Consider the following 26,262-nt stretch of genomic DNA (forward strand, 5'->3'; position numbering starts at 1 on the left):
ACAATTGATAAGCTGATTGAGCATGCGTGAGGTTATAATTTGCATCATTGACGCGAGGTAATGCCAGTATGCTCGTAACAAACAGCAAAGAACGCCTATCACAATAGTCAACACAATCATCAAAAAAAATCCCTGGAGAAAATTCTAGAGGAATCCATTTAGGAATCTCTACAGGAATTACAAAGATTATTCCTAGGAGGAATACATCAAAGAATCTATAGCATAATCTTTGGAGAAATTTCTGCAGGAACCACTAGAAGAATCCCTGAAGAAAACCAGAAAACCCTGGAGAAATCACTGGGTAAATCGGAGAAAAGCGTGGTGGAACCACTGAAGGAATCCCTGGAAGTTTCCTCGGTGGAATTCCTGGAGAAATCTCAGAAAAAAAAAACCTGAATTGCAGTAAGAGTTCTTGGAAAAACTCCTGGGGTAATATTTGGAGTAATTCTTCATCAACTAATCTCAACAAAGAATGTTTGAGATCTCAGAAGTAATTCCTGGAGGAATCCCAGCATGTATTCATAGAGGAGTTTCAGAAATTTCTGGAGGAATCCAAAGAAGAATTCCTGGCCGAATACATAGGGAACTATCTGGTGAAATCCCAGCTACACCTATGGAGGAATTTCTAAAAAAAAAACACTGGATGAATCCCAACTGGGATCTCTGCGTGTTTTCCTAGTCCAACCTCAGCTCAGCAGGCATTTCTGGGAGGATGATCCGGAAAGCAACTTTGGAAAGAAGAAGCAAATTTTGCTTATTTTTCCGCTGAGACGTGATTCAGTCAGAGAATTGATTTACACCCCAGCGCCACCTGTTAGGTGGATTTCATATTAATAAGCACATCAACAGACACCGTTGGACATGTCATTTATCACGGAGTATTGATTTTAAAAGGTTGAATGGGGTCAAGTGCTAGAAGTGCTGAAATATGATATGTAGCTTACGAAAAGTTATGGTCCTTTTCTTTGCTATTAATTTTTAAATATTTTTAAATATTGAGTGACAAACATTTTTTTACTAGTTAAAAAAACGCGATAGACGAAATCCGGGGATTACCGAATCCCGTCACCACTATCATTACCATACTACCATATCATTACTATACAACCTACTCACCGCATCAATCAAACATGATGTTGGTTTCTTACCTGTAAAGAAAGACAAATAAGATTTCATTACTTCACAAAAAATAATTCACAAACAATAACATAAACCTAACGAAACTTGATAATCTTACAAATGTGATTAAAGCTTATATAGGATATTAGTAACATTTTGCACATCCATAAGTACCGCATGAACTCATCTTGTTCAAAAGACTTGAACGCTGCCGGAAAGGAACCTTATTGGTTGTGGTGCTTCTTGGTTCTAAGTTCTTTAAGTAACGCCACAGTTCATAATCATTTTTAGGGCGTATGTCGTGTGACTTGAAAACAAATCCTAGAAAATCCACGACCTGTCAGGAATTTGAACCCGGCACACCTGGCTTGTTTACCATTTTAGCTATGAATTACTTAGCCCCACATCCTGTAACTAATTCAGAATTGCCTTCAGAAGTGATACCGAAAATGTATGAAACATGACAATAAAAGTGCTTTGCTGTCGCCACAAATACCTTCAAGTAAAACAGGGTTTTACTCTTTCATTTGTTGATAACAATATTTATAAAATAATAAATTATCCAATGGGCTTCTACCATAAACATATTTTACAGATCGGATCTACTTTGCATTTTTAAACGGTACCAAGCCAACCTAATTAGGCAGCTCCACATCTGATATTTCCATACACTCGAAACCCTGTAAGCACAAGTGGGCGTCATCCGTCGCACAAACTAAACTCTAATGCACTTAGGGAGATTTTTTGCGACGACAAAGCAAATAGCCCTTAGTGGTGCAACAGCCATTAAAAGTGTACAATCATCATCATCATCGCATCCAGCGCGTTGTTCCTTATGGAGCCAAACCCAGCAGCAGCATTACCAGCCAGCTCGGACCAGTACTGCACCAAACTAGAAAAACCCGTCAAATTAAACCATAAATGAAAATTTCTTGTGTCTGCTCCCTATCTTATGGTTGCTCTATATTATGCACACAGCCACCGTCAAACCATCATACCCCATGGTCGGAGAAAATGAACGGTTCAGGTCTCCCACCCTGAAGCAAAAAAGGTCCAGCCCTAGACACAGAGCATCGATCGTCGTCGTGCTGCATCCACCACCATACGGATTAGGAATGCAAATATTGTACAGTTTTGTTTGCGGTTGACCGCAGGGTCCCTTTGGCGCGACCACGCCGACGACCGCGCGCGGGGGCTTTCAAGCCAGAGAACCTATCTAAGAAGGAAATCGACAGTTTTCCCTGTGGTTTTCCGCGTTCGCTCCAGAGACCTACAAATTGAATGGCGCGCGCAGATCTTCAGTGTCGCCGTCCTCGCGTCCGACAGACGGATAGAATTTCGTGTTTTACGTGGATTTTCACTCGCGCGCGGCCCGCCCGGAGGCACCTGTGACCCAGATGTTGTTGGCGCTTTTTTCTATGCACTAGGCAGCAGGATAACTGAGTTTGCATTACTACATTGTTGCCTCTCTCCCGAAATATGAACCACAAATCGTTTAGTCTCACGCTGGTTTTTGCACCCTTGCCGAAGTCACGCAGAACCGCTTGGAATGCCGAGACGGGCACGACGACGACGCAAAGCGCAATTCATGATGAAAGGCCATCGATACCTACTACCTGTTGGAACATTGTTTCAATCCGGGCAAAATTTATGGCTGTGAAATGCCGGCATGACGGTAGTTGACTTTTGGTAAGCAACACGTCGGTACTAGATCATAATGGCGACACTGTAGCATGAGTGTTTCTCGAGTTATGAGTGTTCTATTCTTTTAATCAGAGGGCATTAACCTGTCAACGACCAATCAATAATCTATTTAGAGATCAGCCATTTTTGCGATTACCGTGCATAAATGACGCATACTAGCTTTCCAGTACTCCACCACGTGGCTGTAATGAGCATTAACCCTAGCAGAATTTTGGGGTCAATATGACCCAGACAGGCTCGCTGAACGTGCACTACGCCATCTTGGTGCGAATAGCGTAACAACCCGGGAGGGTTAAGCATTTTCCTTTGATATGTGTTGCGTCAACAGCCATTGCCTGCACCATCATGCTAGTGTTGTGAACAACAAGCGTAGTTTTGCCGTTGAGTGTCGAGCCTTTGGCAAAGCGGTCAGAACATCAGGATCCATCCATTGATGAACAAGTTAATTTTAGATTTATCCGCTAGGTGGCGATAGTGGATCTTAGATTTTTTTGTTATTCGATCACCAGACTACATAGAAGAATTTCATTTTAGACAAAAGATATCAGCACGTCAACAGCTATTCGATAATGCATTAGTTCACTCTGAATTTATCCGCTAGTAGGCGCTAGTGTATCTTTAAGATTCTAAGCTTCTGTAGTTCAAACATCAAACGCTAATGAGTCTTAGAAATGTTAGACTTCTTTGTCTCGTGAATGAGACTACAAGAATGATATTGTCTTCGGCAAATCACGACTGCAAGAGCAATCCGATGATGAACTAGTCTATTCTAGGTGTATCGGCTAGGTAGCTCTAGTGAGTCTTAGAAAATCTAAACATCTGTATCTTGAGAATTAAACTACATAGAAGAATGTTGTTTTCGTCAAAGGTAATCAGGATATCATAAACTATTCGTTGATAAACTTGTTGACTCTAAGTTCATCCGCTGGGAGGCGCTAGGGAGCTTTAGGAATTTTAAATATCTTTATGTCGAAAATCCGACTGCATTAGTAGAGATCTATCCGATGATGAACTAGTTGATTTATCCACTAGGTACCGCTAGTAAGTCTTAGAATTCAAAGTTTATCGGGGCTTCATGAGCCATCCGATGATGAACTAGTTGATTTAAGATTGATCCGATATGTGGCGCTAGTGTGATTTAAAACTTAAGTATCGTGAAAACCAGAGTACACAGAAGAATTTCATCTTCAGCAAAACTTATCAGGACATCATGGATCATGGAGATGAAACATTAGATTATAGATTTATCTGCTAGGCAACACCAGTGAGCCAAAATTTCTGTATCGCAATGTGCATATGATCAAGACATAAAAAGCTATCCGATGAGCAATAAGATAATTCTGGAGTTATCCACTAGGTGTCGTTAGTACATCTTAGACATTTTGAATTCACTGTATTTCGAGAATCTGACTACGTAGAAGAAAAAAACGTCTGTACTAGCCAAGTTTATCTGAACATCAAAGACATTCCGATGATGGCCTACACACTTAATTTTGAATACCGTGTTCGGTAATTTTTTACGCAAATAGAACAGCTGAATACAGTTATAATGGAATGTTTGCCTTTTGCACCCGTTTTTGACAGTTGGTGTCTACCCTCAGTACGGGAAAGAAGTATTACGTTGTCTGAACAAAAAGATTACCTTATTCAAAAGATACGACAAGAAGCACAATAGCCAACCATTTAGAAGAATAAGAAAATTATTATAAACTAGCTGTACCCGGCAAACTTTGTCTTGCCTACTGCGTTTTTGGCGTTTCAAATTTCTATCCTAGACCAGGCCCCCGGTCACAAAATGTATGGAAGATCGATTTTCAAAAACTTTCCATTTTTCCATGTTTTTTGCCTCATAAACCTTCCTTGGGTGAAAACTAACAGAACAAAACTAAGACGACCAAAATCGGTCCTTCCGTTCGCAAGTTATGCGCGGTCCCACGTATGCCACTGCATTTTTATATATATAGATAGATTTAGAAAATCTAAATCTCAAACACAAGAACATATGTATTGTTCCAGAAGAATTTCAAAAACCTCAAGGCATTTGTTAAATGGTGTAAATAAGAGATAATCACTTAATTTTCATGGTCCTAAAAACTCAGTTATCTATTTGGAATGCATAATTTTAGACTGTTCTCGTCAATTTGAAAAGATATTGAATATGTTGTAGATTTTCTTTTTTAACACTTTTTAATTTGTTTTACAGTCGTCTTCAACTCTCAAACCAATGTGATTATAAAACCCATCAAAAAATGGTTTCAAATTCATAAATATACTTAACAATCACGTATGTTCAATATGAATTGCTTAAAAAACTTAACAGTTTTGTTCTCATGACGTATACAGGCTTGATACTTGAAGGTTAGTAATTGGATTACAGATAAAATATTAGGGAAATATAGTGAAATATTCAAATAACTGTAACTTGTGATTCCTTTAACGAAATATCGTCAAATTTGAAGAAACTATGCTTGAATATCATACATTTTGATTGGTGTTTGAAAAACTAATGTATATTTGTTGAAATCATAAATGGCCATCGAACTACGGTATGCACATATTCACTCATATAAGAAAATCCTACAGAAATAACATAGCATGTTCAAATCACAAAAACTTCATGAAAGATTTTCAAAATTTCAGAGAAGATACTACAATAGTATGTATATCTTTCTAATGACGGGTGCCATTTTGTTGAACATTTTTGTTTCTTAAAAACGGTTTTTAGCACACCGTGAAAAAATAATTGGGGAAACCTTCAAGAAAATGATCCAACAGTATCTCTGAATCTCTTATAGTAAAATCGGTAATGAATTTTCAAAGAGTTACGAGAACAAAGGCTTACCAGATCAAACTACCAAAGGCCTTGTCATTAACCTTCTACAACTCGCGCGGTAGACCACCACCGTCAGCAACGCGCTAATGCTGAGTACAAAAAGCGAGATGTTTTCAACGAGTTGTACAAAATCGAAACTCGTGTCGCAAAACACATCAACATTCTAAACAATCTTCGAATTTCGTCTTTGAATAAGTGTACCGCGAAGCAATTTATTTCCGAAAAGTGCACCGCGAAACAGAAAACCCATGGACTGGGGTGTCATATTTCCCAGATTTCACAACTTGTTTGCTACTTTCACACCAATTAATGCATTTGTTGTGGAGCTGTACAAATAAATTTGAAACAGTGTTGAAAATACCACGTTTTTTACAATGATTGTTTACTGAGGACATAAAATGCATTGCAGTGTACCTCTGGACTCCATTGAGATAAAATCACTAAGAAATTTATACCAATATCTTTATAATGGGGCTTATAGCTTTCTTCGGGTTTTACTCACATGCTGTAATACGAATATAAGTGTTCATTGATCGTGAAATAAAATTGCATTGTTTCAAACGTCCAGCAAAACTTAACGAAAGAGAACGAATTCAAATCTTGAATTTGGTCGAACATTGTCTGGCCAAAATTATAGGCACTTCCTAAGAAAGATTGATGTTCTATCTCAGACGTAAGTAATAACATCACCAGGATCCTTCATTATTCTGTTTAGCAGAGGTGCTATTTAGTATGGTTTAGAATCGGGATCACTAGTTTATGAGTTTCATTTTGGGTGTATTTTATCAAATGTCAATGAGAGCTCTCTCGAGATGCTTGTGTTTTCTAGCTTATGAAATTACAGTTAATAATAAATGCCCTCCAAACGTTTCCAAATGGTTTTAAGTCTAGGTAAGTGAGCAACCCACCCAGAATATGAACTTCCAGACATTTTAATGGATAAGTTTTGACTATGTGGCATTGAATTTTGAATTGTGTGATAGAGCGTCGACTTGTTCAAAACACCTGTAACCATCATTGCGATAAAGTTCTTATTGAGATATTTCTTGTGGGCGTTGGACATGATTCTAATACCAAATAGCGTTCAGCCTACCTTTCTATGAAACCTGCAGTCCAGCTTCTATTGAAGAAATGCAGTTTCACACACTGTTAGTATCTAGTCCAACATGCTGTTATAAGTCTTCAGCTACTCAAAAAAGCGGTCTCCAGTCAAACAAATTAAAATCGCCTTGAAGGGTGCCAAAAACATACCCATTGGAGCAAAATACAACGGTACCTCGTTATATTTAGCGATTTTATGATAAAATGTTTATCCTTTTTGAGGAAATTTACTGGAATATGGGGTGTCTGTTAGGTGGGGAGAAGAATAACGCAATATGCCATTCAGCATCCAAACATGACTGCAAGGAGTTGGGATATCAACAATGTGTGGAAATGATTTTTTTCACAAGATATTGATCCCCTGATTTCATATGGGGGTATGGTGAATACCAAACGATATCAATTCATTGGTTTCAAAGCCATGAAATTCCTGTCCTAGCATGATCGTTAACTAGCATAGATAACAATCGTATTGAAAACATTTGAAGAACACTGATCATCAGTTGTAAAATTATCATACTAAAAATCGCCAGGTATTCGTTGTAATTTCGTGGATATTAGCCAATGGCATAAACTTATGATACCGATCCCGTACTAAACTTATGATACCGATACCGTACTAAAAGAATATTGATCGCTCGTGTAAGTATTATAACCTCGATGATAAGGAGTTCCTTAGATAGGACATCACACTTTCTTTAGTAGGTCAACATAGTGCCTAAAATTTTGGCCAGACAGTTTTTGGCCAATTTCAAGGTTTTAATTAGTTTCTCTATGTTGATAATCGTTTGAAGTAAGATACGTTGTATTGTTAATATGTTGTCAATAGACAATAATACAAAAATTATTGCATTTGAGTAAAGCTATCTTAAAGGAAGATTTATCAACCTTAACATCGTATCATGAGGATTGCCTATAATTTTGGCCAGTACTGTATATTTCTCTTAGGGTAACAAAATTTCCTTTTAAAATTTGGTAAACTTTTGCTCCAATTGCACCAAATGTTCACGGAATATATCCTAGTTCTGGGACATCAACATGAGAGCTAGGATAAACGGAGTGGTATAGTTGAAAATTCTACTACACACATACCCCTTTCTGAACCGAAGGGTAGGTTGCTTTGTTTTGAATGGGATGAAATTGTGCTTAAAATTGTAAACTTTATATTGAAACTCATTAAGGTCTAGCCATATTAGAAACAGCAGTGAAAAAAGACCATCAAAAGAAACAAGAATACAAGTTAATTATATCATTTAAAATGAGCTTAATCTAAACATCTGCATATGTTATGAAATATAATTGTACTCTCCAAGTATTATGATTGTATTATGAATGGATTTTGCAAGATTTAATGCTGGAAATTTTTTAATTATAACTAATAATTACACAAGTGTCCAATTTCACGTACTGAGGACGTCATTTTCAGTACAATAAGAGTATTCGAATACATCTAATGGAACTTGTAAGATGTTTTATAAGTCGCCATTTTTTGCGCTGTTTTGATGATATAGGTGTTCAATTTCAAGTCAATTAAACAAGAAAAATACTTCTAAATAAGTTGTAAAAGTGTCTTTTTAGCTGCTATCTAACAAGCGGAGTTACTTGGGAAGGGTTTAGTTACGGAAACTCAAGTTATCCCAAACATCAAAGAAACCTAAATTTGACAGCTAAAGATTATACAATCAGGATTCGTTATACACGGTGCCACCCACTTCACGCTCACCGCAATTTCTCGGTTGTCTTTCAACCAATTCAGTTCATTCTTGGAAGGTAATTAGCTTACGATATCCCGCAACTATACACGAAAAATGAGCTCAATGGCTGTAAGGCAGCCGGAAAATCGCAGTGGGCGTAATGTACCACCCACCATGTATAACGAATTCTGACTGTATTTCAAATAACCGCCGCAAAAGCAGAAAATGAAATGGCAACCAAGCTACAGATCAGCAAATTAAATTGTAATACATTACATCAGCATACTTATTATTCATTAGCATTTACTAATCCTGTTAAGACTATCTAATGCTCAGCCCAATAAGTCATTTTCCATTTTCAATATGAAATGACCTCCCACTGGAACAACTTCTAATGGGCATCGGACAGCACCCGACGATAAATTGGCGGACACACACATATTTACACTATTTATAAGCCACTTTATGTTTCGAACGCTAGAACTAACGAGCTGCTACAAGCCTCACCCGACAGTCACCTGAAATGGCTTGCCATGTTCTTCCTCCAATGCGAAAATAGGAAACAAACGGCACCACCAACCACGATGAGACAAGATGTACTTGATACATTTAATAAACCAACCAACCAACCAACCTGGTATTCCGTTTCAGAAACCAGAAGCCATACACGGTCGCCGGGAGCATATGTTATATCGCTTGGCGTACATCGATTTTACATATTTTCTGGTGTCCTCTGCTATTAATGGCGAAGCGATGAGACAGAATTGAAGAACATTAGACCAGCCGCCTGGCCGAAGCTGCTTGGACGTGGGCATCCCCTGCCCTATATGCGCTCATTTGTTCTTGAAAAGCTGGCAGAAGATCTTGTCGACAGACCACTTACCCACGTGGGGACCCCTACTATCGGGACGGTCAATGGGCTTTGCAAATGACTAGAACGAAGCGAAAAAATGAAAAATAAATTGCTTGCCCTCACAAATGGTCCAGGACAGCAGCCGGCAGCGGGTGGTAACCCATCCCTCTATCGAACGGGACAGACGCTTCAAGGACGGAAACAATACTTAGCTACTGCCACAGATAACGAAGCCCTAATTGAAAACGACTGCTGCCTCTTTTGGGCAGCCAACAACTCCGACGAACGAACGGTTCTCGTTGGAATTCACTTATGCACATAAATATTTTCTATCTGGTCGCTTTTCATATTCAATGTCAAAGTTTAATCCCCCCCTAATAAGTGTTCGTAACATTTGAGCAAATTTGTTGTTTTATGCATTTGCTCCATTGCTTTCAGAACAGAAGACTTCTTGTTTGATAGCGACTTCCTCTTAACTAGATTAGGAAACTCTGAACGTTGAGACGAGATCCTGATAATATCATTTAATTTCAGTCTTTAAAAATTTACAGCTATCTGTGAAAAAAGGTTAACTATATGCAGACCTTTTCGGACTTATTCATAATTAATGTATCGATCTCGTCGTGGGTTGTGTGCATCCGCTATGGAAAGACACAAACGGTTAGATACAGAAAAATGAAAGCTCCCATATTTCCGTATTAGGATTCCACTTCCTCACAAGCTGATGCAGTTCATTTGTCCCACCTCCGACCGACGCTCATCCCGCACGTTTCTTCGAGCTATAAGCTTTATCCAGCTTGCAACCGATTTGCCGGAAAGGTTCTCACGACTGTCCCTGCCATATTGCCAATTGAAGGTGGGCGATTAATAGTCTGTCCCAGCGTTTCTCTTTCTCTCTGTATCTGTCATATAGGCCACGTTCATGGTAATGGCAAACCGATGAATCATCTTTATAAATTCTCAACCAACATCTTGATCGGCAGCGATGATGCTCCATCATAATTACTGCCTTGAGTGCCATTCGACTGTTCCACAGCGGTGACCCATTGACAATTTCACAAAGATTGATGGATGCATCACTATTCACTACATTAGTTTAACATTTTTTTTTCTTTTGTTCTATTTTCTCCACAGGGCCACAATGCTACCCAGATCGTTACACTCGATCCTTCTAGCTTGCCTACTACTAGCGTCTGCGCTTAGTATAGAAGGTGCCAAGCGACGATCTCGACTTGATCTTCCGATCTCGAAACCAGCGGATGCCCCGCTAGAGGACAACATTGCCACCGCATCCGGGTCGGACCCGACGTACGAACGAGCGGATCCGGTGGCCGTTGTCGCGACCAATGCCGCACCGACGGCCACTTCCACCGAGACCGAAGCCGGTGCCAACAGTTCCGGCAGTGGCAGCTCGGAGAACAGCTCGCAGATGATCGACGAGTACACGGACGAGGACTGCGATCCAGACTTTGTGGCGTTCGAGCTGGTGACGGGGTAAGTTGGTTGTTATTGATTTTTATACGGGAGATATTATGGCTTCATTAGTTTCTTAACCTTTTTGGCAGAGGTGTAAATGAAGTTGTCGATGTCAATTTTTTTTGTGTGGCTTCGTGGTCGTGCGGCCAGTGTCACCATGCATTTAGTCGCATCGTGCTAGGAGCGCGGGTTCGATTCCCGCTGCAGCTGTCAGGAAAAGTTTTCGGCTGTGCCACTGGGCGTTGCATGCTAGTCCGTTGTCTAGTGTCGTGCTTCCTTCAAAGAGCGAATAGCTCACTGGAAGTACTAAACGTGTCCGTGTCTTTTTTGACAACAATAATTTTTGGGAATACGATGCATTTCCAATAATCTTTATATACTTCCTGACGCTAATCAGTCTAAAAATGTTTTTGAAAAAAGTAATAAAAATCAAAGGAAAAATATCTTGGATCTATCTTCGGTTCTTCTAGAGGAATAATAGAAACGTTCTATTGTGAATCCTTTTAAGAATTACTAGAGAAATGCATGGAAGAGCTACTGATTAATTAATCAGTTGCATTAATCCTTGAAAGAGCTACCGGAAGAGTATTTGAATTAACTCCTGGAGGAATCCTCGGAAGAAACCCTGGAGGAAAATGTGGAACAATTCCGGGAGAAATCATAAGAATATTTTTTGTAGAAATAATGGAAACAATTCTAAAACAAACCTTTCCAAGAAATATCGGCGGAATGCTTCAGGTATCAGAAGGCGGGCTCCAGAGGCACGTTATTCTCCATTTTGGACATTTGTGCCATAAAAGTATTTCAGTTCCTAGGAAAATTCTCAGAAAAATCTTTTAAAAATTCCGGCAAAATGCGTTGGATTCGAGAAAAATCATTTGAAGAATTCTGCAGCAATTCATGTAAAGAATTTATAACATTCCTGGAAGATTACTTGGAGGAATTCCTCGAAGAATCCTTGAAAGTATTCATACATAAATCTTAAAAGAATTCATAAAGAAATTCTTGGGAAAATTCTTGAAAAAATGTAGGAATGAATTTTCAGAAGATTTTCTGAAGGAATAATGGAAAAATTGTATTACGAACCCCTCCCAGAAAAACCTGAAGAATGTTTAAAAATACTCCTAGGAATCTTGAAAAAACTTTTCTTCTTGGATTCCTTTATGGACTTTTTTATGATTTTTTTCATGGACTCCTCCAGGAATTCTAAAAAAAATCTCCTCCATAAATTGGAATTATTCTAAGACTATTTTTTTTATTATTCATCATAAGATTTCTCATGGATCACACTAATAATAGTTTCTGCAGCCTCTAGAAATCCTTCCAAGGATTTCTCCTAGAATATCTGCAAGGAATATTGGCAATTCTGATTTTCTTCTATCCTTTTTTCTCAAGAATTATTTCAGGAATTAATCTGAGGTCTTATCTAGCCATTTTTCCATAACTATAATTCTTCAAAGAGAAATCCGGTGTATCTTATAAAATTTCTTCAAAGATCCTCCAAGAACTGTTCCGAATATTTCTTGAAGAACTTTTAAATAATTAAAAATGGCTCTTTGATTTTCTATCCGTATTCCGGAAAAAATAAGAAGAAGAAGAAGAAGATCCTTTAAGGACTGCTTCCAAGGATTTATACAAAAACTCTCATTAGATTTTTTTCCTAGAACTTTTTTTTTTGTTTTTATTAATGTGTATTTTAACTAAAAGCTAATTCTACACTTTTTCCTAGAACTCCTCGAATGATTCTTTTATGGAATCTTTATAAAAGCTTCCAAGAGCTTCCATTAATTTTTCCAAGATTTTCACATAGATTCCTCCAAACATCACTCCATGGGTTTCTGAAGTAGTTCCCAACATTCCTACGTGGGTTTCTAGACATTTCTAAAGAATTGTTATGGAAGATCTCCCAATAATTTCTCCAAAAAATCTTTCAAGGATTTCATCAATAATTATTCCAAGAATTTCACCGAGATTTCTTTTATACATTTCTTCCAATATTACTTCCAAGAACTCCACCAGGAATTCTTCGTAGGACTCACCTAGAAATAAAAAAAAACCTTTCTCAAAACTCTTCTATAGATTCTTCGAGTTGTAATTTTAGGGATTTTCTACGATTTCTTCTAATGTTTATGTCTTTCGAAGATTCCTTCATGAAGCCAAAGACATCTCCTAGAAATCTCATCAAAGATTGGTGATTGGTGACATACCACAATTATATTTTTTGATTTTTTCCTAAATTTTAGGGTATTTTGCCAAATGTTGAACGGTTAGTACTGGCATTTTGGTTTTCGTTTGTTTTTCCGTGCATAATTCCACTTTAGTTGAAAAATATCCAGTGAACGTCTAGATCTACTTATTCCTTTACTGCCCATTGAATTTGAAAAACTGGAAGCATTTCCTCACTTTTTGGTTTTTGATTTTTTATTAAATAACGAAGCAATATTTTCAAAATCGTTTTTCGTACACATGTAGAGTATGGATCATGGTATCTTCTGATTTTTTTTGTAGTGGAAAATGTTTTTCGTTTTTGCGGAAACCATTTTTGAACAAAATTTCACATAAAAATGGTTTTTGCAAAAATTGAAAACATTTTCCACCTCAAAAAAATTCAGAAGATACCTTGATCCATACTCTACATGTGCACGAAAACCGATTTTGAAAATATTGCTTCATTATTTAATAAAAAATCAAAAACCGAAAAAATGAGAAAATGCTTCCAGTTTCGCCTTAAATTCCATTTTCAAAGAGACAATAGAACATTTGCATGGAAAGTCTGTAACCCAAATGTTGAACGCTTTTTTTAAGCTAGCTCATCCTAATGTTGGACGGTTCTCGCTAATTGTTGAACGACTGAAGCTTTGTTCGTTATTGATGACGTATAACCCGACATAAACCTATCATTGACCTGTTTTTATTTTGGGCACCAAACCCAACTTAGACCCAACAGCTATCCGATGTGGGTCCACTTAGTGGTCCAACATTTGATAAAATTTGACCCGAATTTGACCCGGCATCCGATATTTTTTCACTCTGGCGGAATTTTTCCGGGTTTTTCGTGTTTTGTGCACAGCTAGTCCCAGCTAGTGACAATGCATTTAAATGACAAGAAATCGCTCATTTGAAGAGAGCTCTAATGGACTGAAATCGTTTTAAAAATGACTAGATGCAAAATGGCTGAAAAGATATGATTAGAAGCGAAAACGACAGAAGAAGTACGCCTTTGAAAGCCCCTGAAACACTCATGGAACGAGCCTGAAATCCCTTGAAAATCCGTAGGTTGCTCCTGAACCCCCTGGAACGCCTTGAAATACTCCTGGGACAACTTAACACTCTGAATCTCTCTTGAACACTTCTGGAACGCCTTTGAAACCCATTGAAAACCACTAGAACCTTTCTGATGCCCTCTGGAACACCCCTGGAACATCCTTGAAACGCCCTTGAAACCTTATGAAATGCACGGTTAGGATAAGTGAAAAATAATCTGCCAGTCATGCTAACATCGTAGGTTATGCCAGTGTTCAACAATTGGATGATGGATGCATAATGATAGTGTGATAAGAAAAATATTTTTTTCAAATTAAATTACGTGATTTTAAACAATGTTAAACTGTTAAAGACATCCTTCAAGTTCTTGTAACTATGGTGTGGCTTTGATATTTGTGGTCGATTTGCCCGCAAAGCTTATTTCGCAACAGCAATTTCTTAAAATTAATCTTGAGAATTGTGCAGTTTTCGTGTCATCAGCGGTACAAAATTTTCAATCAATATTTTTGACTTAAAATATGTATAATTTTGTAACTTAATTGGAGCAATATCGTGACACACATGTATATGCATCTACATCATACGTTTACATTGAGCGAAAATTAATTAAATAAGATTTATAATAAAATTTTCAGAAACTGTTCAACATTTGGGTAGTGTTCAACAATTAGCGAATTACTCTACTTAGAAAAAAACAGCAAGGACTCACGCAAGATTTTTTCCAAAAATTACTCCAGGAGCTTCTCCAAGAAATCATAAGAAATTCTTCCCAAACTTTTTGTAAAATATCTTTCAAAGATTTGATTGAATGAAAGATTACTCAATAAAGCCAAAGGTTTTTTCCAGAAGTTCCTCCGAGGATTTTTAATATTTTATCCCACTGATATTTTTTGAAATTTTTTTTTTCAAAAAATGTTTCAAGAACTTCCCCAAGAAATCTTTGGAAATTCTTCTCAAAATTCTTCCAATGATACATTGAAGAATCACCCCTTGATTTTCTTTTAGAATTCCATTTTACCAAAAGTTCTTTCAGGCACTTGATGTCAAATAAGTCTAGAAATTTGTCCTGAAGTTTCTTTATACAATACGATTTCTCCAGAAATTTTCCCATGGATCCCACAGGATTTCTCCTAATCAGATTTTTTTAAATCCTTTTGTAACTTCTCCAAAAATTTTACCAGAAATTCCTCCAAGAAACCCTACCTTCTAAGCATTTCTCTATTTTTTTCCACAATCCCTCAAAAATATTCCCAAAGATCTCTGCACGGTTTCTTTGAGAAAGCATTGCAAGAACTTCCAAGAAAAAAAACATTTAAAATATCCTGTACAAATAAAAAAAATTCAGAAGCCCATAAAAATGTCTTGGAAAAATTCTTACAAGAAATCCTGAAGAGATTATTGAAAATTTTTCAGATGATCTTAGAACACTACTAAAAAATAACGCAATTCTATAACGTTTATTTTATTACAGATGACATATCGTTCCCCGGTTTAGCTTTAGAATTTCCACAAAAATCACATTTTTCATCACTTTTTCTCATTTTTTACTATCACACTGCAGGTACGTCTTCTCGGCACCGAACAAACTGCTCGACTCCATCCCCGGGACGCTGATGTTGACCGACTGTCTGGAAGCCTGTCAAAACAACGATTCCTGTGCCTCCGTCAACTACGAAACTGGACTCTGTGTGCTGTTCTCGTCCAATTCTGATAAATTGCCAGGTAATTTTTTTTCCGCGCTTGTCCCTATTGTGCCTCCTAATGTTCATAAGAAGTAAAAGTTCAACCATCAATCAAGCCAACTACGCGGACTGAGAATCGCCAGGGCTGACTAATATGGCGCTGCCACATTTCATTGCCACTTTACAAAGAATCTGAAGCACTCGGCATGTTTGAAAACAACTGACACCAGTATCATAACCACGTTTCTATCAAAACCACAAAAAGGAGAATCTGTGGCGCTTGCCATTATTATTCAATCATCGTTATTTCCTGTGGATGTTTGTCGATTCGTTCAACTAGGGCCGATTGTCAGCCATGGTCAGGTGATTGATTTACATTTTATGCGATTCGATTAGCCCTATTTTTTAATAGGAGTATTAATAGTAGTATAGAAGCATTCCCTTCGATAGAAAGTATTGAACAATTGATCCCGCCATCCAGTTGAAGCCGTCCTGCTGTGTGCGGTCCTGAATTTTCTCAGGTCGTCGCCGCCGAACCGCTACAGTCAAAGGCGAATGTAAGAAATCGATAATGAGAATGAATGATGTCAAACGGCGGGGTTAAAGATTCAGTTTCTCTCGTTCCCTGTTTTGGTCGATGTGCTTTTAATGTGAAGTCGCCAGATAGTCTGCTCCGCAGAACGAAGTGCAGCCGCATGGTTTCACCCGTTCCAATCGGTTTTATCGCTTTTCTCAAACATAAAAACAAACAGCTACCAGCTAAACTGCAAATGCAGTGGAGTACTGAACGACTTGACATGGTCTTGAGTGCAGTCTGGGTCAACGTTTAAATTGTTAAATAATTAGGAGTACATTCAGCCCACTGGCAACTGAATTTTATGTTTGTTGCATTTCTAGGGAGCCACCCATTCGAAGGATGTGAAATAGGTTTGCAAGGAAACTAAACATCCTCGCAAAAACAATTAAGAGATCGTTAAATTGTACACGTGAGACAACATCTCCTTTTATAGATAGGTACAATGTCAGATAATAAAATTAATTTTTAATTTGAGGCTTACTAGCAGTGCTTATTGCCCAACGTTGATCACTAAGGAATTATGAACGTCATGATTTCGTGATGTATACCCGTAGGGGTTTGAACGTGAATCATTATAATATGACAAGAAATCACATAAAATTACTAAAATTGCAATAACTCTAAATACGGGGTTCGTTCCGGAACAAAGTTTCATAATAAACGGATAACATACTGTGTTATCCGATATCTAAAATAATTAACAAAATTTGTTCTCAGTTTGGTTGAATAAGCAGGCAACAAACATGATAACAAACAATTATACCCATGATATCATTAAAATAACTCATTATGTTATCATCAGGAGCATCCTGGTAACAACTTCTGTAAATCGATTGACATTTTGTTATCAGAGAGGTATTTGCTCGGTCATTGATAACTAACTTCCATTGGAGTAGCGTCTACGAGTGGTTCACCAAACTCAAGGTCAAGTTAACTTCTTTTTACATTTTTCATGTTCGCATTCGTATGTTTTCACATTCCATGGGATTTGAAAGCACCATATTTCATTTTCGGGACAAGGTCCAATCTAGAGAAAATAATACCTGGATGAAATTTGCAGTTGCAACTTGCGAGATTTATTTATGTTCTTGACAAGGAGCGAGGGACATCTCAATGAATATGGAAGAAATTAACATGGGATTGGCATAGTTTTAAACATTTTATCTCTTCAACGAATTAACAAGAATATTTTTGTTTCAAATAAACGAAATTTGTCTCCGTGTAGGGTAAGTGTGCCCATCGTTGTGGTATTAAGGTAAATTCATTTTAAAAACAATGATCGTACCATCTAATGAAGGGTTGCAAAACGTTAGTTGGTAGTTTTCTATCCAAATTTGCTTGGGAAAATATAAAAACTATCGTTTCTCTCTGTTTTCGATCATAAATCGCTTACCACAACATTAGGCACACTGTTCCTATTATGGAGGTAAAATTTAATTTTGGTTCCTATTGTTGCGGTATCCCATTCAAATCATATGGGATACCGCAACATTAGGAACACTACCGCAACAATAAGAAAACAGCAGCAAAAATTTTAAGGAAAATATTTTTTTTAAATAGGTTTTTGGGCAAATCTTAAGCACACAAATGGTGCAATCTCATAATTTAAGCATAATACATCTATTAAAAATGCCTTTTAGTAACATTTCAGTCGAAAAAGTGCTCAATTGCCACTACCGCAACATTAGGTACTACCACAACAAAGGGAACAATTACCCTAGTTGTTGCAATTTTACTGAAAAACGTATAATTTTCTTCTTCAAATGATCATAACTTGAAAACGGTTTGTAAGATTGAAAAAATAGATACACTGAAAGTAATATTCATCACGGATCCATGTTAGTTGTCATATAACTTCAATTTTCCAAAAACCTTACCCTTACATATTTTTTAATTATTTTTCTGTAGAAAACTGATTTCTAGCCAATTGGGCCTGGTTGGTAAAATACTCTCAACTTTTTTTTCTAAATTTTTTTCTTCGATTTTTAAACAATTTTTGAGATTTTTATTAGAAATATAGATAGAAGCAACAAGTCTGATTGAGTTTGGAAAGGCATTACAAATTCTATGTTACAAGTTCTAATAAAAAAATCATGATGTTATCCTATATCCAACCTCACTTGAGTTACAGCTAAAATAAAATAAAAATAAAAATGTATGGAAGCTTGTGGAATGGTATTCGAGTTTTTTTTTACTGTTTTACAGTTTTTATCATAAAAAGATCAATTATTTCAAATATATGTGAATTTTTAGACCGTCTCGGCAACATTTCTTGGTTTTTTTTCATAGATTTTTAAAGCAAGCAAATGGGAATAATTTTTGAGATTTTTTACATCAATAATAGATTATACGTATAATACATGTCTGTACTACCCAAGCGACAAGTAGAAATCTGATAGATTTTGAAAAGGATTCAAACCCCATTTCAAAATCTACGATAGGATGTGTGGCGGTCTTCTTGTTCGCATTTTTTTCATAAAATCAACAAGTCAACCCATAATTTTGATTGTTTTTCGACATACTATAGTTAATCTGATGTCAAAGTTACTCTGTTCACTGGTGCTAAAAAATCGAAATAACTGTTGTGGTGCAGTGCACACAACAAAACGTGATTCATCGAAAATCCAATGTCAGGTATAGCATGTGAAACGTGTCTGAAAGAGGAGCCCACATACAATTGGGTTTTTAAATTAAGAAAAATGTATTGATTTTTTGATTTTATACGAAAGAGCACCTTTTTCTGAGCCAATATGATTTTTTTCAGATTTTTAGAACCTTATTTCGGTACCTGAAATCAATTTCAAAGAGATTTTTTTAAATCACTTTTTGACAGCTGGGCAACTGTTTGACAGCTCCGCCCAGTATAAACTGCGACGAGGGGTGATTGGACAAATCGCTCCCATACAAACTTCAAATTGATTTTTAAATAGGTTCCCGGGCTCTAAAATTCATGAAAATTTGGATTTCAGCTCAGTTTGACATGCAGATTCAGAATATCGAATTATCTCAACATCGTTAAAGAAGCCAATTGGCAATCGCATAAAATCTGAGCATATCGTTCCGGTCCTTAGCTTAGCCTTTTCTGTCGAGGGATTTATTTTACATTAGCCCTACTGCTCTCTATCACTCTATGATAAATCACAATCACTAGAATATGGTTTCTACAGTATTTTTCTCGTTCATCTTCAACGGCCCTCAACACTACCATGATACTTGCAACAACATGAAGCATGGAGCAAAAATATTTCAGAGTAAAAATCAGTATTTTATCTTGAACTGCATAATTCAAATGTATCTTCGTTTCATCTTATTCTATCGTTTATAATCAATCCTTGCTGAAAAGTGGAAAACTTCACAGGTGCAATACTTAAAAATGTAAATTACATACAAAACAAATCAGAAGGATCGGGATTATCAAGAATCAATCGATGAACCATCGATGAAGAACATAAAATAGTTGTCAGTCGCTCTTCAAGTGTCTAAAGTAAGCCACTATCACCCCGTCAGTTGTTTACGACATGTAAACCTGGAAAGAGAACGTAACTACTGACTGGCTGAGGTGGTATGACCTCGAGCGTGAGCCGCATTTTCTTTGGTTGGCTAATAAATATGGGAAAGTCGGAGGTCGTGATGCGCTTGAGACATGACACAGTTTTACACCAACGAGGCCACCTTGCAACCAGTCGCAGCCGCAACAACAACCATCCAGATTCCAGAAGATGGCCACATAACTCATTCACGTGCCATAGGTACACGATGGATGGCCGTTCGTTTGGTTCGATCCACCACCGCCGCCGACGCCGCCGCCATAAAACACACGTTAGTCAGACAAGTGTGTAGCTATTATTGTACCCGATACGTTTTATTTATTAATCGACATGCCTGCTGATAGGATTCGTTCCGGTTCAGGGGGCTATTGCTTCTCCCGGAATCCGTGCAGTGGTGCAGTACTGGGACGGGAAAATAACCTCCCATCAGCCTCATAAATTTACCATTATATTTTGATCGACCATTCCTGACTCGATACCACACGAATAATGGTAAGACGGTATCACTTTGGTAGCTTCTCCTTTGAACTTGCCCAGCATGGTAGAACATCCTTCCGTTTGGTTGTTGAACGAGTTACCTCGATCGAGATCTCAACTACTGCTCTGCCGGCGGCAATTTCATCCGTTAGAAAGGACCGAAGAAACAATTTCTACAGCAGGAAAAAAACCTCTATGATATGAGGATTTTAGGCATTTGGAAACGACGACGCGGCAAGCCTACACCTACATCGGGGAGGCATGCTGGGCAGATCACGCGAGCAACATATGAACAGGCGGTAAACAAACAGTCATAATAAAATTGTATCTACAACACACAAAAAACATCGCTTCGGCAAAACAACGCCCTGGGCACCGATGTATCGCACACAGCCAGCGCCGGCATTGCGGGACAGCCGGACGACGGACCTGGACCTGGACCTGACCTGCTGCAGTACGGCAGCAGCTGGTCCCGATCAGGGAGGCAACATCGCGAATCAATAACAATCCAACTTTGGGACGGTTGGACTTTTCTATACAGTAAGAAATCGTCTTAAAATTGACTCCCAAAATACGTTTAAAAATTTTAAATTTCCATAGGACGTACGTACTTTGTTGTCTAAACACCAACGTTTTAGTATTGTATACTGGAAGTCTTATTTGTGAAAGATGAGATTTGTGCAGTGAAAATTTAGTAGAAATGCATCTGGATACAATCCTATTGCATCTTTATTCAAAGTACAAAAACACTACTGAATGGCTTGATTTGATTTATACTACTGTCATTTTTTCAGCAAACTTGTACGCCTAAGTTTCATAGTTTTAAGCCGTATTCACTCATGCTGGATACGTTCTAATCTTGTTTCTTGATTTGATCATATCAAAATTACAATTTATCTAAAGCTCAAGTTATGCAGTAATTTTCGGTTATGAATTCTTTCATCATTAGATTGCCTTAGACTTCTATAGAAGTTGATTCACATACCATTCCAAACAGCACCAAAAGTACACATTTTTTGCCAACTTCAAAGTCGTGCTTATCTTGGGGATACTTCAAACGTGCTATAAATTATTACGCGCGCGCATGTCTGTGCCGAACGCTTCAGTGTTCTTGTGTGCCATGTGAATCTTGATTCAACTGTTCATTTTTTGTTCGTTTCTCGGGTGCGATCCTACTACTTAGGACAAGGTACCGAAGAGCAATAGATGCTCAGCATACTGCGGATGGGGTATCGGCGGTGGCTTTCGGCGGTGCTACGGCCGCCACTGACTGCCTGCGGTGTGTACCAAAAGTTACGCGAAAATCGGGCATACCACCACGACCACCGGTCCGAGTAGTGCGCCCATTATTTATGTGTAAACCTTTCAACGTGTGAATGATTTATCGGTGTCGTGTGTGCGAAACGGACTTCCCCTTTTCACAGCATGAACCGAGCGATCAATGGTTGGTGCTCGGTAGAAGGATTGCAAGCTTCTGAAATAACTTTCACTGATTGACGCGTTTAGTTTAGTAACGGAGTTCATGGATTTGCAAAATTCGCCATAACATCTGGATCAAGGTATGAATAAACTTGTAGATGCTATCGACTAGTGATTTTGTGCTTGGGGGTTTTTAGGCCTTGCAGTCTTCGTTGCAGTCAAAACAACATATATTTTCTATGCCTGACGTTTCAATCTTCTAAGCCATCTTTCTCAAGGGTTCTATTTATTAAATTGGACATAGTACATGTTAAAGTTAAGCAGGTAAATCTTCAACAACTTAAAGAAAAATCGTTTTTCGTCTGATGATATGGATTGCACACAAAATAATCAATTAATTACCTACAATTTCACAAACAATGATCAAAATAAACAAATTTACATACCATTTAAGACATTACTAATTAGTATGAAAAAAGCAAACTGGAATATGTTGTATTTACTTCTTTCGAGCATGAGTTTGTCGTATAGTGCAGAACTGTCAAAACAAACCTATTCCGCCCAATGATGAAAATTATTACTAGAAGTTTGTGGTTCCACGTAGAGGTTGAAATTTCCCCGGATTATATAAGGAATATGGAGAACCGTGCTAGACGAAGAAAAGGATGACTCAGAAACTGTTCTACGAGGATTTCTCCAGAAATTCCATAAAGGATTATTTCTCGGACTCTTTTTGAGATACCCTTTGGAACACCTTCTATGATTTCGCACAATATTCCATTCTTATTTGATCACGGGATTCCGGGAAGTTTCTCCCAGGATATTTAAAAGGAGTTGTCGAGGGATTTCTGTTTGAGTTTCCCATAGAATTTCTCTTGACTAATTGTCCGAAATTCTTTCAAGTGTTCCTTCCGGATCTCTACAAGAGTTTCTCCCGGAATATATCTGGTTCGACCCAAGCAGCACCAACCCAAGCAGCAAATTATCAAAAATGTGGCTTTCTATGCTTTGGCCCAAATGAGTTACTGCAAAAGAACACGCAACTTCCATCTTGTCAGTTGAGTTGCATTAAAACTCCCAATTTCCTGTTTCATAAGAATCACAAATTACCTCGTGCATAGGCGCCAACTTAGGGGGGGCAAGCATAGTTTTGCCCCCCCAATATTTGACGATTTTTCAATTTTCCCATACAAAAAATCTGAAAAACCAGGCTTTGCCCCCCCAATAATTTGACCAAGTTGGCGCGTCTGACCTCGTGTTTGATATCAATTTATGGAGGCGGAGCTTACATAGTAACTATAAAGCCAGCTTGCATTTAATGGGCTGTGTAGCACACGTAAAACCTCTTATTCTAGTTTGTTTGTTCAGATTAGGCTGAAAATGTGTTGCGGAAAAATAGCACGTCTTTTCATTTTGACAGTTCTCTAGCTTGTGACAAAGGAAGTGCAAGGAAGTAACATGTAACTTAAGTAGCTTTTATAGTGTGTTGAGTGGCGATTCTCTCTCAGAACTCTTGATGCAGTATGGTGTCCTTGGATCGAGTCTGGAGTTTTTTTTTGTTTAAGTTGCATAACGATTCAGACTTTGCGCTTTTTAGATTTCAAATAAGAAGCAATTGTGTTCTGTCGTCCGTAATACAGACAGTGAATAAATTGCACTAAGATTACTGTTACTGGCATAGAAACAAGCCGTGTTGCTTGGGCAGCGAAATTTCTCCAGAAGTTTAATCTTACACACTTAGAAATTCTGAAATTTGCACGAAACGGAATCACCAAAGAACGTAAATGTTTTCAAGACTGAATCATAATTTGGACTCAATTTTACGCGCATCATGTAAGTGCTGGTTGGTTGCGTTAGATGTCAACAAATCCGTTTCACCAGAAAAGTAGAAGCAGTATCACGTTCATCAGCCACCTTCTAACTCGGTGAAATAGCCGAGAGGTAAGAGATGTGGCTCACGATCAGGAGATCCGGTGTTCGAATCCATGCATGGCATTATTTTACTTTTCTATGTTTTATCTGTCAAATCGGTTTTAGCGTTTGCTAGACGCTAAGAAAAAATAAGTTTTATTTTGGGGTGTCTTGAAAGACGTAAATTTACATGTTTCAACCTCTAAATTTGTGTTTTTGGAGATGCTCGTATATGTCAGGTTCAGGACATTTAAAATTACATGATATTTTCTAGGTGTGTAGATATTCCTCGGGGTGTCCGTTTTGTAAATTTATTCTGGTTTTGCTTCTTTCGGGCTTGGTGGTCTAGTGACTACCGCTTCTGATTCGTATGCAGAAGGTCATGGGTTCAATCCCTGGCCCGTCCCTTTTCATCCTACTTTGTATCTTTCTATCCACTTCCTCTCTCTCTCTCTCTTCTCTACATATACAACTCATGTATATTCATATGTTCATAGCCATCGCTAGAACCAGAAACGAATTGGAAAAAAGTCGTTTCCCTCCCTTCCAATTTCCACTCACAGCACAGTGTATATAACGCCTACAAGTTATGCAACCAAAGCGTGCTGTGCCGCTTGACTTTATTCACCTCATTTACCACACAATCTATCACCTTACGAACACTATAAATAATAACCCCCTATCCATGGACCGCATCACCGACCCAACGGTGACTCCCAGATCTCCCATCCTTTCCGTCTAACAAATACCCCAGTCCGTGCTGGTTGTGGGGATGCAGAGGTGATCTCGGTCTTTAGTAGCAACAACCAGCACACTCTAACATTCCTTTCCCTTCCCAACTGACTATAGGAACGTGGCCTGCGCCGGTATTGATCCAAAATGTATGAGCTGCTAGAATTGCACTTTGAGAATAAGTGGAGTGTCCCAGCCCTTATTCATTTGGATCTCAGTGCAATTGGTACCAGCTCAGATCAATAACGGAGTAGCAACCATTGACATGTATAGTCAGATTTGATCGTTTTTTTTTTATTCAGGTTTTGCTTCTTTCGAGATGTCTTTCAGAGTTTTTCAGAACTTATCCTGGACTTTGTACCAAGATTTCTACCGGAGTTTCCAGCTTATTTTGATATGGGATGGAATTTCTGCAGTGGTTATTATTGATATTTGTCATGAAGTTTTCCCACGAAATCTTTAAGAAATTTATTCAAACTTTACCTTGAATTTTTTCCGACAATCCTTGCTATGATTTCCGGGATATCTCCCAGTTTTCTTTCCAGAATGCCTACCAAAAGTTGTCCCGGGATTCCTTGTGGCGTTCTAGTATTCCCGGAGTTTCTGTTGGGATTTTCCAGGAGTTTTTCTCTGAATATTTCTATGGATTGTTATTATTATTATTATTAAGTTTTATTTGCGACACTTTACACTGAGGGTGCATTCGTGTCGATAATAAAGATCAAATAAAAACATTACAATATGGTACAATTTACACAGCTTATTTTTTTCTCGATCTAGTATGATAGATCTTCCACTCTAGTTCAGCATTCTGTCCTCCCTCATTGCAGGATCGTTTTGCAGCGTTCTCTCCTTTTCTTTCATTGTCCGTTTCAGTCGACAACCGTCTCTTCGTAGTCTCAGGCTCAACTTCAGTTTCAACGGTCTCTGTGTCTTTTTCGTTATACTCGTCGGTATCGGTGCGCCGAATAACATCATCGTCGCCGTCGTCGTCGTTGTTGGTGTCGTTATCATCGTCACTTTTGCCAGTGAGAGTCGAAGCCGGTGGGTGATCAACAGTTGTGTATTGTTTATCACCGATGCTGTTTTGCTCTTTGGCAGAGCTTGATAGTTGTGTTGGCTGGAGCGATGTGTGTTTGTTTGTTTTCGGATAGGTTACGTAGGTAGGTTCGTCGTTAACCACAATACGAGACGGCAGCGTCTTCTCCAGTTTCATTCGCACAACTCTGACGCCGTTTGGAATTCCCGGGAAAAAGTTCTTCCATACTTCATTTTCGATGGAGATTACTTTGCCATACTGTTGCATGTGGCGCGTGATGACGTCGTTGGACATTTGCGGTGAAAGGTCGTGGATCCTCACGGTTGTAGTGGGGCCGTCAACCAAGCTTGCTATTTGATGAAAACATTCGCGAAATGATGCGATTTGCTTTCGACAACGAATACGTTTTCACCCATCCTCGCTTTATTCAATCAACCTCCCATACGAGTAGCACACGAACGGACTCAACACTAATCAGCATAGTTGACTTTTCCTTTTCGCCGTTGAGCCGTTGCGTTCTAGCCAAGCATCTCTTTTCATCGCTTTCGATGCTTTTCGACAGCTTATCGCGAAGCATCGTTGGCTGGAAGCTTTATTAGTATGGTATCGGTACATGCGAATGTTGCTTCTGTGTGCGTGTCGAGCGTTCATGCCGTAGTTTCGCAGACCAACCTATTCGGTATGGTTCGGCTGTTCGGGCGAGCGTGTGACGGCCCAGTCAGATGTGTGCAAAATCGTTTGTGATTTACATCATGTTCGTTTTGCCACCTCTTTGCTGCTGGTCATCGCTGATCAGTGCACAGTTCAATCGCACGCGATAAATATACAGTTGA

At 38.3% G+C, this 26,262-nt stretch overlaps 2 protein-coding genes across 3 annotated transcripts in view; one reads left to right on the forward strand and one right to left on the reverse strand.

Annotated features, from left to right (window-relative positions):
* Positions 1-26,262, forward strand: part of LOC109397248 (uncharacterized) — a 377,190-nt gene that overhangs the window by 313,323 nt on the left and 37,605 nt on the right. Inside the window, exons 4-5 of the mRNA XM_019669568.3 lie at positions 10,439-10,798; positions 15,606-15,766. Of these exons, the coding sequence (XP_019525113.3) occupies positions 10,446-10,798; positions 15,606-15,766 (514 nt within the window). The 5' untranslated portion in view covers positions 10,439-10,445. The remainder of the gene's footprint in view (positions 1-10,438; positions 10,799-15,605; positions 15,767-26,262) is intronic.
* LOC109397249 (autophagy-related protein 16-1) overlaps positions 1-26,262 on the reverse strand; it is a 332,447-nt gene that overhangs the window by 246,833 nt on the left and 59,352 nt on the right. The window lies entirely within an intron of this gene.

The sequence above is a fragment of the Aedes albopictus genome, chromosome 1, assembly GCF_035046485.1.
Source record: "Aedes albopictus strain Foshan chromosome 1, AalbF5, whole genome shotgun sequence".
Taxonomy (NCBI): domain Eukaryota; kingdom Metazoa; phylum Arthropoda; class Insecta; order Diptera; family Culicidae; genus Aedes; species Aedes albopictus.